The 18,856-nt window shown below is 59.7% G+C and overlaps 1 protein-coding gene across 1 annotated transcript; it reads left to right on the forward strand.

Annotated features, from left to right (window-relative positions):
• The first annotated feature begins 35 nt into the window (after positions 1-35).
• Positions 36-18,446, forward strand: HID1 (HID1 domain containing). The gene is made up of 19 exons (XM_044247474.1): positions 36-111; positions 5,867-6,016; positions 6,505-6,675; positions 7,221-7,334; positions 7,920-8,026; positions 8,303-8,419; positions 10,056-10,278; positions 10,479-10,535; positions 11,341-11,481; positions 11,649-11,739; positions 11,942-12,093; positions 12,200-12,278; positions 13,695-13,859; positions 15,000-15,227; positions 15,569-15,675; positions 16,185-16,265; positions 16,864-16,955; positions 17,146-17,304; positions 17,553-18,446. Exons 1-19 carry the CDS (start codon positions 46-48, stop codon positions 17,614-17,616), a joined length of 2,364 nt encoding a protein of 787 aa, XP_044103409.1. The 5' UTR covers positions 36-45; the 3' UTR covers positions 17,617-18,446.
• The last annotated feature ends 410 nt before the right edge of the window (positions 18,447-18,856 follow it).

Consider the following 18,856-nt stretch of genomic DNA (forward strand, 5'->3'; position numbering starts at 1 on the left):
AGTCGGGGCCGGGGCCGGGGCCGGGCCGGAGCGGGCTCCAGCGCTATGGGGTCGGCCGACTCTAAGCTGAATTTCCGAAAGGCGGTGATCCAGCTCACCACCAAGACGCAGGTGCGACCGGGGCCCTGGCCTCCCCATCCACCTGCGGGGCTGGGGGCTGGGCAGGGCCGGGGGCGGGGAGGGGGCTGTGCGAACTTGGCTGGTGAGGAGATGGGGGACCGACTGGCCTGCAGGGTGACGCTGAAGCCAGGGCCGGAGCGGGACCCGTTGGCCTGTACCCTAGGGCTTCATCCCCTAACCCTAGCCCCTCACCCTCAGCCTCCTCTCCCGGGAATATCTCTCTGCCCGAAGCCGCTGCTGCCACCTTAGGCTGACGTGTGCCTACTCCCTGAGCCTGCATCGCCGCTGTCCGTCACCTGTCCCGCCGCCTCCCCCCACCACTCCCCCGCTCCCGCCCCTCCAGCTCCGCATCTTCAGCCTCACCCCCCACTCCCGCCCCCACCCACCCACCCCGCTCCCTGCTCCCCTCCCGGGCCCTCAGTGCCCGCGATTCCTGGACGCACAGACCCGGCTGATTCAATGCAAACAAAGCCAGGCCGGCGCCTACCGGGTCGGGGAAACAGCTGGTGCGCGGTGGCAGCGGCCTCGCTGGGCCCAGGTCGATGGCCACAGCCAGGGAAGGCCGAGGTCTTCCTGAGAACATGCAAAGAGTGGCGAGCGGCGCTGCAGCCTAGCAAAGGGAACTGTTCCCAGGCCCGTGGAGTCCAGTTTCCCAGCTGGGGACCACCCTCCAGGGGGCTCCTCCTCTGAGGCCCAGCAGTAGGGATGGCTGTGTTTTCTGGTACCCTCTGTTCTCTGGGTCAGGGCTGAGAACCCTCCAGGTTGTCTTTGACTGGCTGGTGTGGGGTCTGGGGGTGTCTTTCAGCCCATACGCTCCCCTGAGTTCAGGAGTGGCACAGAGGCCACCTCTTTGCCCCCAACACACAGGACCCATCTCCTTCCCTGCCTACCCCTTCTGTCCTTACCCCTTGAACTACACTGCTTTGGCCACAGACTCGCCCAGCTCTGACTCTCCAGGTCCCCCACTTTCAAGGGAGTCAGGACCTGCTGCCCTCTGGGACTTTCCTCTTACCCTTACCCCCAGGGCTCTCTCTTGCTCTTGGCAGTTAGAGTGGGATGGAGGGGTCCGTGTTCTCACAGCCAGCTGATCGCAGCTCCAGAGGCCAGATCTCTGGTCCTCCTCTCTCTTGTTCCCACGAGAGAAAGGTCAGGCGCCTGGCATTGCCCAGGCCTCTGGAAAGTCCATTCCTCAGTAAGAGGTGTTTGACAGAAACCAGACTTTGCTTCTCGCCACTTTCTTAATGGCTCCTGGTTAGTTCTAGCACTTGGCTCTTTTGGGATGGGGCTTCTAGGTCTGTGGGTGGCAGGTGGGCCAGCCCCTCAATGTGAGGCCACAGGGAGAGGCAGGAGGGAGGCTCCCATGTTTACCTACCTGGGGAAGGAAACATGTTGTTGGAGGCATGAACTACGGGCTGTTGGCTCAGCGGGCAGGGTCCTTTTGGCCAGCCCAGCAGGCCTAGCTCAGCCGGGTCCCAAAGGATCTGGGTGGACTAGATTCCTACCTGCACTGGCCTTCTCCCCAAAATGCAGTGTGCCTCCGGCTTCCCTGGCTGCAGGCCTGTTATGGAGGTGACTGAGCTGGTGCTGTCCTGCTTCCCAGCTGAGGACAGGAACCAGATACCAGGCTGGATCTCCCTCCAGAGACCACAGGAGCCCTGCAGGTGGGAAGAGAACCGGGCTGGCTGCAGGGAGAGACCCTCGAGCCTCTGTCCTGTGTAGTGACCTGGCTTGGACCGCAGAGGAAGAACAGATCCCAGACAGTCTTTCCAGACCTTGCCACTCAGTGTCTCCAAGAGGATTCAGGCCAGCTGTCCACAGGGTGTCCTCCAGTCTTAGACCCTTAGGGGCTCTGCCATGAATACAGATGTTTGTTCTGGGCAGCAGACAAGCAGACCCAGAGCCTTTTCCTGTGGCCTGGGCATGAGCTGCTGCTGCTGGGCCTGCCCTGCCTTCCTGCGCTGCATCCTGTTTTCTTCCTGCCCTGGGCTAGGCGTGATCCTGGTCCTGAGGCTGAGCTGTTTGGGCTGTTTCCCGGACCTTCCCTGGGGTGCGTGGGACCCTCTCTTAGATCCTGCCTTTTCTGGAGACTCTCTGCTGTAGGCGTGGTGAGACGTGGTGGGTCTGTGTTACATGCGTGCACGTGTGTGTGTGTGTCTGTGAAATGTGGGTCTGTGTTACATGCGTGCACGCGCGTGTGGGTGGGTGGGGAATGTGGGTCTGTGTTACATGCGTGCACGTGTGTGGGGGGTGGAATGCTGTGGTGACACGGCCTTCCTGAACAGTTCACCCTCAGCAGGCAAGAGCACTATGATCCTTTGCTCCCCCTCACCCCCCAGAAAGTTCAAAAGATACAACTGGACTCCCAAGCTGGTGTGTGTGTGGGGGGGGGTCTGGCTTGAGCAGGTGCTGGCAAAGCTTGGGTAAGAATATCTGTTTTCCCACCTGAGTAGCTCAGTCCCTGTGCCCTGGTTGCATGGGCCATCGCATCTGCAGCAGAAATACTCTTTTCAAACAAACTGGCTTGGATTTTAAAAGCTTCTTTGGGTTGTATGGGGCCCAGCTTGGGTACCTGGGACAGGAGCTGAGCCATGTTTCTTCCCTCAGAAGCCCAAGGGGCTCTAGTGACCCTGGCCAACACCTGCAGCATCAGGCCAGCCAGGGACAGCCAGGAGACGGGCACCAGGCTGAAGCGTCCGGGCTGTAGTGGGAGCTGGAGAGCTGAGACTGTCCTCTGGCTTCTCAGTTGGGCTAGCCTGGGGCCTCCTAAGTCTCCTTTTAAGTCTCTCTTTGGAATTAGGTCCCTAGGTGACACTTGCCTAATGAACTAGGCCAGAGGTCAAGTCCATTGGTGCTCAGATGAGTTTCTGCCCATTTAAGGGGGGTAGGGGCTACCAGGAAGGGGGGGGGATTGTCAGAGATGGGGAATTTCCCAGAGATGACCCCAGGTTTTCTAGGATGTCCTTCTCCACCCCAGCCCTGGCCACCCACACTAGGGGATGGTACCCCTTGACCCCAGGGACTGTTAGAGGGCTACCTTGGCTGAGGCCAGCAAACCCTAGCCCTAGGCCCCTCCTTTGGCCTTTGTTCTTCTCCCCAGCTAACTTGCTCTACCAGTTCTGGGACCCAGCAGGCTGTGGTACTAGGTCTGTCCTGCGGGCCATGGCCACTTGCTATCCTGTAGCTTGAAGTGGGGGCATTGCTTGGAGAGTGGGCAAAGTTACACCTGGACCTTGGTGAGGCTTTCAGAGCCAGTCCTGAGTTTGGACAGCCCCACTGGTGCTCGGGTCTGCCCAGTGACTGGGTTGAAGGGCTCTCTGGGACTGATGACAGCCTTTCCCTGAACAAATATTGGCTGTGCATGCGCCATCGGCCCCAGCTGCAGGGTCAGGGAAGAAGGGCCGGTGGGGGTACTGGGGCCTCAAGGCAAGTGCATTGAGACCCCCGGAGTCAGGGCCTTGGATGAGTGACGGAGGTTGGGGAGGGGATCAGGGTTCCAGAGTGGGAACAAGCCTGTCAGTCCAGAGATCTGGGAGAATTCTGGGAAGAAGGGGCTTCAGAGAACATTTATTATTATTATTATTTTTAAAGATTTTATTTATTTCTTTGATAGAGAGAGCACAAGCAGGGGGAGCAGCAGGCAGAGGGAGAGGGAGAAGCAGGCTCCCCACCGAGCAAGGAGCCTAAGGTGGGACTTGATCCCAGGATTCTGGGATCATGACCTGAGACGAAGGCAGACACTTAGCCGACTGAGCCACCCAGGCGCCCCAGGACAGAGTTATTCTTAAACACTATATATATGTATATGTTTTTATGATAGAGTATCCTGTGTGTGGATTTGTGGGAAGCAGTGCCTGTATGACCTTTCCAGAGAAGGGAGGCGGCCAGGTTGATGGAGACCAGGGGTCTCCTGCAGGGCTGCTGTTTGGAAGAGTACCCTGGACACCCTGGCCTCTTAGCAGGTGAACGTTCAAAAGGAAAAAATAGTTAATAGGGGCACCTGGGTGGCTCAGTGGGTTAAAGCCTCTGCCTTCGGCTCAGGTTGTGATCCCAGGGTCCTGGGATCGCGCTCTGCTATTGGGCTCTCTGCTCAGCAGGGAGCCTGCTTCCTCCGCTATCTCTCTCTGCCTGCTTCTCTGCCTACTTGTGATCTCTGTCAAATAAACAAATAAAATCTTAAAAAAATAGTAATATATATGTTTGCAGAAAAATACAAGTAAAAAAATAAAACCCACCCAGAGAGATCATCGCTGTGAGCATTCTGTCGTTTTCATTCAGGCTTTTATGACTATATAATTGAGCAAAGATCGTGACCATCCTGTAGTTCATGTTACAGCTTATCTTTTTCACCCAGGGTTGTACCGTGATCGTTCTTCATTCATCAATAGTCTTTGGCAACATGGCGCTGGTGTTTGCATAATATTCCAGTCTATGAAAGGACTTTTTTTTTTTTTAAGATTTTATTTATTTATTTGACAGACAGAGATCACAAGTAGGCAGAGAGGCAGAGAGAGAGAGAGGAGGAAGGAGGAAGGAGGCTCCCCGCTGAGCAGAGAGCCCAGGGCTCAATCCTAGGACCCTGGGATCATGACCTGAGCCGAAGGGAGAGGCTTTAACCCACTGAGCCACTCAGGTGCCCTGGGCCCTAACTTTCTGAGTGTTCCCTGCTTTCTGGTTATTTGGGTTCCTTCCAGCTTCTTGCTCTTATCGACAACAGCACATCAGCGACCCTCCTTCTATGTGCACATCTCTGGTCATTTCCTTAGGAAGGATGTCTTGAAATGGAGCTTATGATTCAAACTGGCTCCCTATGCGACTGTCCGTACGATTCAAAAGGCACAAATGTGCATACGGCGTATGGTCTCCGTAAGACCGGTGGGACATGGGAATGCATTAGAAGGATGGGCCTGCGGGGAAGAGGGGACAGTCCAAGCAAAGGCAAAGAGAAGTGGCGACAGCGTTGTGCTGCAGGGATAGCAAATATAGGTGTGCAAGTTCGCACGTGCAGTGTGTATGTGTGCATACATGTGCGCACATGTGTGCATGCGTGTAAGCATGTTAGATAAGATCTTGGCTACCAGTCGGGCCCAATCCTGCAGGCAGCAGGGAGACCCGAAGGTCTTTGTAAAGGGACTGGTGTCTTTGGTGCGGTGCGGAAGCAGGTTTGAGGATGTAAATTTGGAGGTGGGGCCTTGGCAAGAGTGGCCTGAACAGCAGCACTGGCAGTGGGCTCCAGGGGGAGCAGGTGCAGTCAGAGAGCCCAGGGGTTGGCTCCTTTAGCTCGGGCACCTGTTCGGTGTGCAGGGAGAGGGTGGTCTTAGGTGAAATGAGCACATATCCCCTCGTCTTCCTCCTTTGGGGAGGGGCAAAACCTGGGTCTGGCCCCCAGGCACTTGACCTAGCAGCATGGCCTGTGGGGGGGGTGGGGGGATCCTCGGGTGGGGAGGCGCGGCCAGAGGAGGATGCTGACTTACCCCATCCCTTGGGGACTGAGTTAGGCTTTGGCTGCCGGCCGACGTCTGACATCTGTGCCAAGTGTCTCCTGCCTGCCTCTACCAGCAGAGGCTCACAAAGGTTGAAGACTGTTTCCCCACCCCCGCCATAGGAGGGCCCCTGTGCGCCAGCAGGGATGGAATAGGGGGGCTGTGCCTTCCCTTTTAGGGCCGCTTTATCTACAGACTGGGCAAACTGTGGGCCTGTTGGAGAGGGATTATATAACAACTCTGGACACACGACTCCCCTCCCCCAGCCTGTGGAAGCCACCGATGATGCCTTTTGGGACCAGTTCTGGGCAGACACGGCCACCTCAGTGCAGGACGTCTTCGCGCTGGTGCCGGCGGCAGAGATCCGGGCCGTGCGGGAGGAGTCACCCTCCAATCTGGCTACTCTGTGCTACAAGGTGAGCGTAAGGCACTCGGCCCCTGGCGGCTGCTCCCTGCGGAGCTGTTTCCCACCCTCCCCATGAAGCCGGCTCAGCCCTGCGGATCCAGAGAGCAGGCTGCCATGACAGCCAACCTGTCCAGGTCTGGGCAGTTCTTCTGTCTGTACCTACTTGTCCCCACTGGCTGGGCCCTGGGGGGGAGGAGATACTGGCAGCCACCCTCTGCGAGGGCTTCCGCACATCAGCTCCTTCGGCTCCCCCTGTGCAGTGAGCCACAGTGCATGTCACCAGAGACAAGGAAACAGACTCTGACAAGTGGCCACTTAGCGAGGTCTCAGCCAGTGAGCAGTGGGTTGGGCTCTCGGGGGGGATGCCCTAGGCTGCTCTCTGACCCACTTCCCATCCCCCTGGGCTGGCTGACCCTGTCTGCCTCTCCCCCTCTGAAGCCTGGGGCGCCCATTCTGGTGACCAGCGCAATGTCCCCGCTCCCCACCCTGTCCCCACAGGCCGTGGAGAAGCTGGTGCAGGGAGCCGAGAGCGGCTGCCATTCGGAGAAGGAGAAGCAGATTGTCCTGAACTGCAGCCGGCTTCTCACCCGAGTGCTGCCCTACATCTTCGAGGACCCTGACTGGAGGGGCTTCTTCTGGTCCACAGTGCCCGGGGCAGGACGAGCAGGGGTCTGTGGGCCTGGCTGTGGGGCTGGATGGAAAGGATGTGGCGAGGCGGAGGGAACCCGTTCAGGGCCCGTCACATTCCTCCAAATCTCTTGTGGGGTTTGGGAAGTACAGGGGAAGGGGAATGGGGGTTGCGGCTGAGGCGTCTCCCACATGGGTGTCTACTCCTTCAGCTGGGCAGACACGGGGGCAGGGCAGCTGGGCACTCTCCCTCCCCACCCTTCCCCTCCTTCGGTTTATCTCCAGGCAACTGGGTGAGGGTAGGACCCCAGTGATTCCCAGCAGGCCCGAGGCTCTAGAGTTTTCAGGACCTGGCCTGCTCCTTCCAGCCCGTGGGGAGGTTTCTTCCTGGGCCCCAGCCCTCTTCTGCTTTAGGAGGTTTGGGGTGGTTGGGAATCTAGTTCCTTTTCCTTCTGTGTCTTCCTTCATCCCTCTGCCCATGAGTGCCTGCCTGGGCCCAGATCCAACCCCCTTCCAACTCCCAAGTCCTGGGGCCACTTCTCCTTGGCCAGTGACCACTGAGGCGGCCTGTGCTATATCCTGAGCAGGGAGACGATGATGATGAGAACGCCCGGCCTCTGGCTGAGTCCCTGCTCCTGGCCATCGCCGACCTCCTCTTCTGTCCAGATTTCACTGTCCAGAGCCACCGCAGGAGCACTGTGGTGAGAGCCCTTGATCTCCCACCTTTAGGCTGGGAGGGCTTTGGTCCTGGGTTAGGGGTTGAAGTTCCCTTAGGCAGGACCCCATGGGGGCAGGGGTTGCTCCCAAAGAGCAGATCTGGGAAGGGGCGGGTGAATGGCACAGCTGGAGAGGAGCCAGCTGGTGCCTGGCCCTGCCCCCTCTATCCGGGAGTCTGAGCACAAGCACCCATTGTCCTCGCCTGGGCAGTGGGGGGTGGGGGTGGGGCTTGGACCCAGCAGGTCTGGCCTGCTCACTTCCTATGGGCCCATGGACTTGACCTTCAGTGTTCTCTGCCCTCTCACCCCCACATACGACCAGGGGCACCCGATTCCATTCCCCTCCCTCTCTATCTCTCCCTGCCCAAGCTGGACTGAGCAAATAAAAGACCCAGAGAAGAAAAATTAGCTTTCAAGAGGTTGAGAACATTCATTTCTTCCCTCGTGCATAATCACCAGGGACATTTTGAGGGGCTGTCTTTAGGGGAATATGAGGGTCTCTGCCCCCAGGGACGATGGTGGGGGGACTGGGACACCCCCAGCCTGATCGCCCCCGAACCGTGTCCCCAGGACTCAGCGGAGGACGTCCACTCCCTGGACAGCTGTGAATACATCTGGGAGGCTGGTGTGGGCTTTGCTCACTCCCCCCAGCCCAACTACATCCATGACCTGAACCGGTGAGTTTTGCTTGGATCCAGAGCCCACAGTGTAGCTGGGGACTCCAGACCTGCCCGCCCCCCCCCCCCCGACTCCCTGGCTCAGAGAGGGAACCATGCGTGGGGTCTTTCGAGGAAACCCAATCCACTCGTGACCCCGCAGGAGCCTGACAGGGAGAAAATGGGGTCATTTTGTTTCATGGACTTGTGCTGGAGCTAGGCAGGGTGGGCACGCCCTCCTAGAGAAGAATGGAGATCTTCAGGTACTGAACCCCCTGCCATACCCTCCCCCCCAAGGATGGAGCTGTTGAAACTGCTGCTGACATGCTTCTCTGAGGCCATGTACCTGCCCCCAGCTCCGGACAGTGGCAGCACCAACCCGTGGGTTCAGTTCTTTTGTTCCACGGAGAACAGGTGAGGGGCCCCTGGCCTTTCTTTCCATTCTTCTCCTTCTCCAGGCAGCCCCAGAAGTCGCTCGCCCTCCTGGAGTCTTAGTTGAGGGGGAGGTGGTGCCCCCTGGTGGTGATGGCTTGTAACTTAACAGCCCTCGTTATGCCCGCGGGTCCAGTGTCCCCCTGGAGGAAGCCCTAGGTGACTGGCCAGTACCTGGGTCCTCCATCCAGAGCTGTGCTGTCCAGCAGAAATATAATGGAAACCACATATGCTGGTGTCAACAGAAGTTGAACATTTCTAGTGGTGACATGAGAAAAGTAAAAAAGAAACGAGTGAAATTCATTTTAACATTTCACTTAACCCAATATACAGCAAATACTAGTATATAACATGTACTCGAGATGCAAAATTACAGAGAGGTTTTACATTCCCTTTTCATGCGAAGTTTTCAGAATCCGTTGTGTAGTTTTACAATCACAACCCATCTCGGTTCAGACCAGCCTCCTTGCGAGCTCTCAGGGGCTCCCTGAGGCTGTTTTGGGGCAGGGCTGTCTGGCTGGGGAGAGGGCGTAAGGACCACCCTGGAGGGTGGGGAAGCCTGGGCCGCACGGGGGCGCTCCTGGGTTCTGGGGGTGTCACAGGGCGGGACTGAGTGTGTAAAGCACCTACGGGTGCTCCAGCCCCACGACAGCAGCTGTGCCCAAGGCCCTGCGGCAGGCATGGGAATTAGTGCGCACCGCCGCCAGGGTCATGGCTCAGCTTCTTCCTTCCTGTATGGCATGCCATGCCCTTCAGGTTTCGATGGCCTTCTGCCCAACTCCCCCCTCCCCACGCCAAAGAAGAGAAGGGAAGCGAGGACACTCCCTCCTCCAGCCACAATCCAAAGCTGGCCAGGGTTTTGGGTTTGGTTTTTTTTTTTTTTTTTTCCCTCTCACCAGTGTTATCAGGCAAACGGCCACGCTTTGCCACTCACTTAACCTCTCCGGGTCTCAGTTTCCTTGCCTGTAAGATAAGGAGCTTGAACCCTGACATCTTACAGATCTCAGAATGATGTCAGTCTCTGGCCTGGGAACTGGGGGATCCAGCACGTGCTCCGCTCCCTGAGGGGAAGCCCCCCTCCCTGGGGGACTCCAGCCCCCTGCTTTGAAGCCCCGGGGAAGGTACCCCTGCCCCTCAGAGACCACAGTGGACTCTAATGTAAATTATGGGTCCGTGTAGGTCCGTTGATTATAACACGAACCACTCTACTGTGGGATGTCAGTAGTAGGGGAGACTGTGCGTGGGAGGGGGTGGGGGGCACGGGGCAGTCTCTGTTCCTTCCTTGTGATATTTGCTGTGAACCTAAAACTGCTCTAAACCAAGTCTTATAATTTGTTTTTAATAGGCTTTAGCCCTTGGGGGAAAATCTAAGGGGTGTGCACATGATTTCCCCCATAACTGGCTGCCCCGCTCTTGGTATAAATTCCTCTGCCCCTGGCCTAGCCTGGCCTGGGACTCGGAGGCAGGCCAGGACAAGGAGAGGTCTCTTTTCCTCAGGGAGGGATGAGCCTGGTTCTGCTCTCTGGCCCCAGCCTGGGGCTAGCACTGAACCCTTGTTGAGAGAGGGGGTGGCCCCCTGGGGGGTGGTCTCCATGGCCTTGTTCCTCTTCTACTGCAGACATGCCCTCCCCCTGTTTACCTCCCTCCTCAACACCGTGTGTGCCTATGACCCTGTGGGCTACGGGATCCCCTACAACCACCTACTCTTCTCCGACTACCGGGAACCCCTGGTGGAGGAGGCGGCCCAGGTGCTCATTGTCACCTTGGACCACGACAGTGCCACCAGCGCCAGCCCCACCGTGGACGGCACCACGACAGGCACGGCCATGGATGACGCGGATGTAAGGATGGGAGCAGCGGGGAGGGCAGCTCGCCCCACCAGGCTCTGGGCACTCTCCTTAGCAGAGCTGGGCAAGGGATACCCAGCGGGCACCTCATGGTAGCCTGGGGATGTCCAAGGGGGCACTGCTGCCACCACCTAGGCCCAAGGTAGGGGCAAGGGGTGAAGCCACCTGCTTATCCCAGGCTCCACCCTCGGCAGCCTCCAGGACCCGAAAACCTGTTTGTAAACTACCTGTCCCGCATCCATCGGGAGGAGGTGAGTGGAACCCTGTTCTTGCCCCAGTGGGTTCTCAGTGCCCACCTGCTACAGTGGTTATGGCCTTGCAGGGGAGCGAGGGGGTGTGGATGAGATGGGGTTGGGGGAGTCTTGGCCCCTATAGGAAGCAACCATGGTCCCCATGGACTTGACCACCCCAAGTGAAATAGTGATGGCAGAATTTTGAGGGTTTTGAGATGCAGAAAAGGGCTAATGGCCTCAACTGGGTGGGGACAACTGGGCAGGCTTCCAGGAGAGGCGGCGCTGATGTCAGGTTTTGGTGGGGGGAAGGATAGTGCACTTAGAGGCCAGGCAGAGCTGAGATTGTGTCTTGTGACCTTGGGGGAGGTTCTTGGGCTCCCAGAACTCTGGCTTCTGCTGCTATAACATGGGGACAGCAACTGCTTCCTCGTCTTGTTGTAGGAGGTGCTTAGTAAGTGAAAAGCTCTTTGAGAGTCATAGAGTGTGCCTCTGGTGTGACGGAGTGATAGGGAGGGTGGGGGATGGCATCTGTCCACACGCAGTCCGGGTGGGCAGGGGCCGGTTCAGGGTGTGGGTGTGGGGGCGTCCCTAGGAGCAGCCTTGCTAAAGCATGGGGGAGCCTGTGGTCTGGGGAAGGGGTGGGGGTTCCCTCCAGACCTGCCCTGGTCTCAGCTTCCTGAGGGGGCTTCTCAGGACAGCTACCGATGACAGAAGCTGGGCCTTTCAGGCTCTAGAGGTGGGACCAGCCTTGGGGGGGGGGGCGGGGTGAGGAGGCGTTTGTGAGGGAGCCGGACAGGACAGATCCCTGCTGTCCCCCACTCAGGACTTCCAGTTCATCCTCAAGGGCATAGCCCGGCTGCTCTCCAACCCCCTGCTGCAGACCTACCTGCCCAACTCCACCAAGAAGATCCAGTTCCACCAGGAGCTGCTAGTCCTCTTTTGGAAGCTCTGCGACTTCAATAAGGTGGGCTGCCAGCCTGGTGGGCCGTGGTGTGCCCTGCGGTGGGGAGCGGCTACTCTGGCTAGCCCAGGAGAGGGGGCAGCCTCTGGGAAGGCTCCCGGGATGGGGAGAGGGTGGGGCAGAGGGGTCTCCCCTCTGACCCTGCCCACCCGTTCACTCCCTCCCTCCAGAAATTCCTCTTCTTTGTGCTCAAGAGCAGTGATGTGCTGGACATCCTGGTCCCCATCCTCTACTTCCTCAATGATGCCCGAGCGGATCATTGTAAGGCTGGGGTGGGCGTAAGATCCCAGGGAATTCCCTGTAGAGGGGCGGGTGTGGCCAGTCTGCGCTGCCTCCCAGGAGCTGAGGCTCGGGGCGGGGCTTCTTCCGGTGCTGCTGAGTTGGGTCCCTGCCTCGCAGTCCTTCCTACGGAGCACCCCCCCCGCCCCCCCCCCCGTGTTGACTTCTGTACCCCATGCTGCAGCCCGGGTAGGCCTGATGCACATCGGAGTCTTCATCCTGTTGCTTCTGAGCGGGGAGCGGAACTTCGGGGTGCGGCTGAACAAGCCCTACTCGGTGCGCGTGCCCATGGACATCCCGGTCTTCACCGGTACCCATGCGGACCTGCTCATTGTGGTGAGGGGGCTCCCTCCGCCAGGACCTGGGGGCATGGGGGGCATCCTTTTGGCTGAGTCTGGAGGTAGAGGGGACCTCACGGCCACCCCTCTGCCTCCTGGCGTAGGTGTTCCACAAGATCATCACCAGCGGTCACCAGCGGCTGCAGCCCCTGTTCGACTGCCTGCTCACCATCGTGGTCAACGGTAGGGGTGCTGGGAGCCCGCCTTCCCCGTGATCACCACTAGGTGGCGCCAGGCCACAGGCCTGCCTGCCGCGGTTCAAACCGCCCAGTCCGGTAGCCAGACCCATAGCGGAGGGATGTCGGCCACGTTGTACTGGTCAATTTTCTGGCAGCCCTATTGGAAGGAAGGAAGGGAGGGAGGGAGGGAGGAAGTTAGGAAGGGAGGGAAGAGGGAAGAAAGGGAGGGAGGGAGGAAGGAAGGAGTGATAATAATTTTATAATATATTTTATGTATTCCACACCATCCAAAATACCTTCTTATCAGCCTATAACCCCCGTAAAAATTACTGGGATATCTCATATTCTTTTGACACCCAGTCTTCAAAGTGTTGTGTGTCTCACGTGCGCGGCACATCTCAGTTAGCGCTAGCTATGTTTCAAGCGTTGAGTGGCCTCCAGTGGCTCGCCGCTACTGTGTTGGACGTCGCAGGTTTGGACGGCGTGGTCTCTGGGCTGCAGGGTGCCCCCTACCCTCCAGCGAGGACTGGGGACAGCTGCCTCCGAGGGGAGGGGCTCAGGCTGGCTGACCTGCTGGGCTCAGCCTGGTGGGGGGGCCGTGAGCTGAGGCAGGTGTGTGTGGAGGGGACGGGTTTGGATGGGAGTGCTTTGGACTCCCGAGTTGGTGGGACAGAGCTCTAGCTGCCAGAGCCCTGCCTTCCCTTCCTGCTTCGCTCGCTGGGCGGGTCTCGCGCATTCTAACTGAGCACGGGTTAAGTGTACCTGGCACTGAGAACGCATTTGTGAACCAGAAAACCCGAGAAGATGCTTTTTCCTCCCTGTCCCAGCCTGGTGAGGGAGGGAGAGTGAGACAAGGAAGCGCCCAGATCCGATGTGACTTCAGGCGGTCCCCACACGTCTCATCTCTGGGATTCCCCCTCCCAGGCTCTGCCAAAAGAATACGTTTCTGATGATGCGTGGAGCATTGCGGGTCCAGTTTGATATTCCAGAAAGACTTAAAGATCTGGAGTTTGTCTCCCTGCCCGGTGCATTTTATATCTGGGATCTCTGGGCGAGTTTACAAACCCGAGTCTCAGTTTCCTCGTCTATGAAATGGGGCTCGTTCCCTCTGCTCCGGCCCCCCCTTTCAGAAGCATGGGGGGGGGAGTGGGCGAGATGCCATGTGTGAGTGGCTCAGGGAACAGTGCGGCTCTCCACATGGCGCAGGGATGGGGGGGTGGGGGGTCCACACGGCCTCCTGGAGCTCTACAGAGTGTGGCCCGTGTGGCCTCAGCCTCTGAGGGCTGGGTTTTCTGGGCTTTGTGGGGGATTTTCTAGGCAAGGGACAGGGAGGGCTTGGCAGCAGGAGCTCTGAGTCGTGCTCAGGCCGAGGGCATGTGGGGATGGCTGGGTCCAGGAGTGAGCTGGCTCGTCCCCACAGTGTCCCCCTACCTCAAGAGCCTGTCCATGGTGGCCGCCAACAAGCTGTTGCACCTGCTGGAGGCCTTCTCCACCACCTGGTTCCTCTTCTCCGCTGCCCAGAACCACCACCTGGTGTTCTTCCTCCTGGAGGCCTTCAACAACATCATTCAGTACCAGTTCGACGGTGAGGCAGCAGCCCGGGCCCCAGCGGGGCCTCAGCGGCAGGACTTGGGATGGGCCGTGCACAAGGACACCTTCCCGGATCGTCTAAGGAGGGGAGAACCCTCTGCCTTCCCCTGCCCCTGTCAGCCCCTATTCATTCAACATGCGTTTATTGAGCACCAGCTGCATACCAAGCCAGTGCTGGGGGCAGGGGCTACAGGGGAGAGCAAAGCGGAGTGCTCCCTGCCCCGTGCAGCTCACGGCTGTGGATGGAGGCCCGGAGGGAGGCTTTAAACAGAGGGTCACCCAGAGAGGTCACCTTACATCAGATGAAAGGGAAGCTCGGGGCAGCGGGACCCCGCTGGGTGTTGTCTGTGTCACACGGCCTGGTGTCAGTCATGAGGGCCTTGCCACTCGTCACTTTTGCTACTGTGGGCACATAGCCTCTCCAGGCTTTAATGTCTTCGGCTGGAAGACAGTTCTAACAGACGTCCTTTATGCCCGAGGGTGTTGGGAGGGTAAGGAATCAGCCACAAGAAGCGTTTAGCACAGTATCTGGTGACTTAGCAGTTACTATTATTTCCAAAATAATGTTTCCACTGATCTGTGAGGGGTGAATGGAGGTATGGTGGGGTAGAAAAAGCACTGTGGGGTGCGGCTGGGGGCAACCTGTGCAAGGGCCCTGGGGTGAGATGTTGAACTGGAAGAAGACAGTGTGGTGAGCGGCAGGACCCGATTGCTGGGTGGGGCCTTGGAGGCCCAGAGTCGAGGGAATTCAGGGTGGGCTGTGGAGCGCGGGCCATGTCGTCCTTCCTCTCTGATGACCTGGCTCAGGGACACAGACAAAGTACAGGACAGCTGGCCTGGTGGACTCTGACGTGCTGGGCCTGCCCCACTTTCCTAGGGTTACCCCTTAGAGTGCCAGGTTGTGAGGGGTTCTGGAAGGTACTGGGGAGTGGCTTGGGGGGAGCTCTGCCCAGAAGCTCTTCTCCAACGAGGTAGTGCAGTGTAGCCACAGTGGCACACACCGCCAGGTGCCGGCCCTTCTCCAGCCTGGAGTTAGACACCCTCCTGTCCTCCATACTCCCCCTTCCCAGAAACCTGCCAGGCGGAGGAAGAGGCAAGGGGGCCTCCCCGAATGCGGCGTGCTCCCTCCTTACAGGCAACTCCAACCTGGTCTACGCCATCATCCGAAAGCGCAGCGTCTTCCACCAGCTGGCCAACCTGCCCGCCGACCCCCCTGCCATCCACAAGGCCTTGCAGCGGCGCCGACGGCCACCCGAGTCCTTGTCCCGAACTGGGTCACAGGAGGGCGCCTCCATGGAGGGCTCCCGCCCTGCGGCCCCTGCTGAGCCTGGCACTCTCAAGACGAGCCTGGTGGCCACCCCAGGTCTGGCCTGGCAGGTGGCAGGGGCGTGTGTGTGTGTGTGTGTGTGTGTGTGTGTGCCAGCCTGGTTGGCATCCTGGGCAGGGTCTCTGGGATGCCCTCCTATCTCTGGCAAAGGGCATGGACTGGGTTGGGAAGCTGAGGGGATGGGGAGGGGATATTGGGAGCCCCAGGAAGGCTAGTTTGGTGCTGGGTATGGGGGGGGTTGGGGCCTCAGAACTGCATGTGGCGGGGATCAGGCACGGCTAAAGTGAGTGGGGGAAAGGGGGGGCCTCATGGGGGCCCAATGCAGGTGCTTTTTCAGAAGGGCCCTGTGGCAGGTGTCTTCACACCCCACCCCCCAGGCATTGACAAGCTGACAGAGAAGTCCCAGGTGTCAGAGGACGGCACCTTGCGATCCCTGGAGCCCATGTCCCAGCAGAGCTCGGCAGAGGGCAGCCCGGCCGCGGAGGTGGGCGACGGGGACTCCTGCAGTGGGGTGGCACTGGGACTTCCCTTTTTCCCTGGCCTCTGCCATTGGGCTGGGCCAGGGCATTCTGGGGTCACCTGCAGCAGAGGGCAGGAACCCTGTGCCCAGGACATGCGGGGGGCTGCTTTCACGGACCTCTCCCTTGTTTACCGGTCTCAGGCTTACTTGGCCTTCAGACTCCTCATCCATCAGCCTTATCTCCGCAGAGCTGGCCTTTACCCGACCAGCCCAGTCAGCCCCTGGCCCTAAACCTGTCATCGGGCTGGGCTGGGTCGGGCAGGGCTTGGGGTCCAGGGCAAAGGGTGCTGGGCTGGGCTGTCCCCTCTGCTGGGAGCAAGCCCCCCACCGGCATGAGCCAGTAGGGAGGCCTCATTGCCTCCTGGATTCCAGGCTGTGGGAGGGACTGGGAAGCAGGGCTGCCCCTCCCGCCTCTGTTCCCACTCTGCACCCGTTCCTTCCACCCCTCACTCCCATCCCTTCCCTGGGACCAGGAGCCCGACCAGGCGTGGCGGGAGCAGCGGCGGCTATCCAGTGCTTCAGCCAGTGGGCAGTGGAACCCAACATCGGAATGGGTGAGGGTTCGGGCGGATGGCTCTGACATGGGGCGGACAGGGGCTTCTGGCGCCACGAACAGCTCCATCAAGGCTCAGATAGGAATGTGTCCAAATTCAAAAATGGGCCTGGGAGCCAGGCTCTGGATTACTCCAGCTGGGTGACGTTGGCCTCTCTGGCCCGGTTGCTCCCCGCCCCCACCCCCGCCCGGTCTACACTGTCCCAGCCTTCTGCTACAGGGGCGAGCTTCAGCGGCCCACAGTGCTGGCTTTCTTACTCAACTTTCTTTCCAGCTTCTTTCCCCAAGACACTTGTCCACTTCCTCATGTGTGTGTCCTGTGGTCACTACTGATTGCCCTTCCACGGGGCCAGAGGTCCTATTTGGTCACGCCATTGTGAGGCTCCACGGGGACAGTTTTTGGCACATAGTGTATGCCTCGTGAGAAGCCACAGCTCTTAGTGTGAATAACTTAAGTCACTGTTCGTGGGCACTGCCCTGTGCCAGGCCCTTGCTGCAGTGCGCGTGGGGAGACTGTGGTTCTGGGTCAGGAGTCAGGCCTCTCCCGCTGTCCGTGGGGGCTGCTTTCCCAGCCCCAGGAGGCCCGCTCGCTCCCTCAGGTTCTCTCTTGGAAGTCAAAGCTGCCGCTGCAGACCATCATGAGGCTGCTCCAAGTGCTGGTTCCCCAGGTGGAAAAGATCTGCATCGACAAGTGAGCCCAGGGCGGGGGCTGGGGGGCTGGGGGGCTGGGGGTGGCAGACAGGAGCCCCAGGTGGGCTCTGCGGGCGGGGCAAGCCCCGGCTTGGGCAGGGTGTGGCTGGGCGCACGGGGCCCCGTGCTTCCCCTTGACTTTCAGCGTGGGTTTTCCCACATCACGGGCAACCGCCCCCTCTTGCCGGCAGGGGCCTGACGGATGAGTCAGAGATCCTGAGGTTCCTGCAGCACGGCACCCTGGTGGGGCTGCTCCCTGTGCCGCACCCCATCCTCATCCGCAAGTACCAGGCCAACTCAGGCACGGCCATGTGGTTCCGCACCTACATGTGGGGCGTCATCTATCTGAGGTGGGTCCGGCGTTCCCCCGAGGGTCTGCTCAGGTGGGGCCTCAGCTCTGGGTCCCTCCATGATAGTGGGGTTCGTGTCAAGAGGATCAGCCAGGGTGGTCTTGTCTAGTTGAGGGTGGGCACCCACTGCCGGGGTGGGGGGGCATCAGGATGGAAGGGGTTTGGGCCGGACAAGCCCCTAGGTCGTCCTCCTCAGTCTTTTCTGCAAGGTCTCCCGGCAGCCCCGTGACAGCCCGCTCCCTCCGCAGGAATGTGGACCCACCTGTCTGGTACGACACGGATGTGAAGCTGTTTGAGATCCAGCGGGTGTGAGGACGGAAGCCCAGCAGGGGCTGGGACCAGAGGCGTGGGGGCCCCGGGCCCCTGATGCTCCCCGACCCACTTTTCTAGGCTTTAGGTTGCCACAGTCGGAGCTGGGGCTGGTGGACAGGCTGAGTCCCGGGTGGCAGGCCCTAAAGGCCCCTGGTGGCTGGGTTGGTGGGGACAGGTTCTGATCACCCCACCCCTATCCCCGAAGGCTGGACTCCCAGGAGCCTCCCATCTCCAGGGCTGCAGGCCCTGGCCAGAGCCCCCACCTCCCTCTGGCTCCCTGCTGAAGACCCGTCTCTGTGCTGCCCATCATCCTCAGAGGCCACCAGGTCACTGAGCCCTCATGGGTCACCCAGCAGGGAGCTGTGGGCTGTCCCTTGAGGCACCCGGGCAGGGGCGACCTCCCATGCCTCGTACCCTGAAACGACCTCGTCCAGGCCCAGTTTGCTGCCGGGGCCTGGAGGAGGAAGAAGCGTGGCCAGGCTGCTTGAGGAAACGGAGGGCTCATAGACTGCAGAAGCCAGTCTAGGGGACCTCATGCATTTTAGGGGTTTGGAGCGGGGTGTTGAGGGTCTCCTGCTGTATTCTCCCTGGTCATTGGATATAGCCTGACTCCCTGTTACCCAGTAATGGGGGTAGAGGGGTGGGGAGGGAGCTGTTCGATCCTCCCTGCCCCTGCCCACTGCCCGGGTGACTGGGGGCCAGATGGAACAGGGTACCACCCCTCCATCCTCCAGCTTTGGCCTCTGGGTATCCCTCACCCTACCTGTGTCAGTACAATCTTTGCTCTGTACAATCGGCCTCTTCACACAATAAACCACCCCCTCCACGTCCTGGCTCTCTGTGCTTGTGGGGGAGGGGCTGGCCCTGGCTTTGATCTTCAGGCGAGCTGGGGCTTCTGCTTCCCAGAATCAGACCCCAGAGGGCCCTCCACATCGGCCCAGAAACCAGCATTTGTCATTTTCATGGGTGGAAAAATGGAGGATTGTTCTCTCTTACCCAGCACGTGGCCCCAGGGCTATGGCCACCCAGAGAAAGAGCCCATGGAAGAGAGGAGAGAGGCTGGCCTCCCAGCCTTCTGAAGGCCCCCGCGGGGCTCTGCTGGCCCCAGGAAGCCACGGAAACAGTGCTCAGGGTCCCTGGGGCTGCAGCCCTGTGCTTCCCAGTGCTCAGCTTCATGGGGAGGGGCCCATGCAAAGCCTGGGCTGCCCTGCCTGAGCCTCGCCCTGGGCCCCACCTGGGG

Source organism: Neovison vison, chromosome 5 (assembly GCF_020171115.1).
Source record: "Neovison vison isolate M4711 chromosome 5, ASM_NN_V1, whole genome shotgun sequence".
Taxonomy (NCBI): Eukaryota; Metazoa; Chordata; class Mammalia; order Carnivora; family Mustelidae; genus Neogale; species Neogale vison.

Coding starts and splice junctions, on each gene's coding strand:
- HID1 (XM_044247474.1), top strand. CDS start 46: ATGGGGTCGGCCGACTCTAAGCTGAATTTCCGAAAGGCGGTGATCCAG. Junction 12,279..13,694: donor GCTCACCATCGTGGTCAACG/GTAGGGGTGCTG, acceptor TCGTCCCCACAG/TGTCCCCCTACCTCAAGAGC. Junction 16,956..17,145: donor GAAAAGATCTGCATCGACAA/GTGAGCCCAGGG, acceptor TCTTGCCGGCAG/GGGCCTGACGGATGAGTCAG.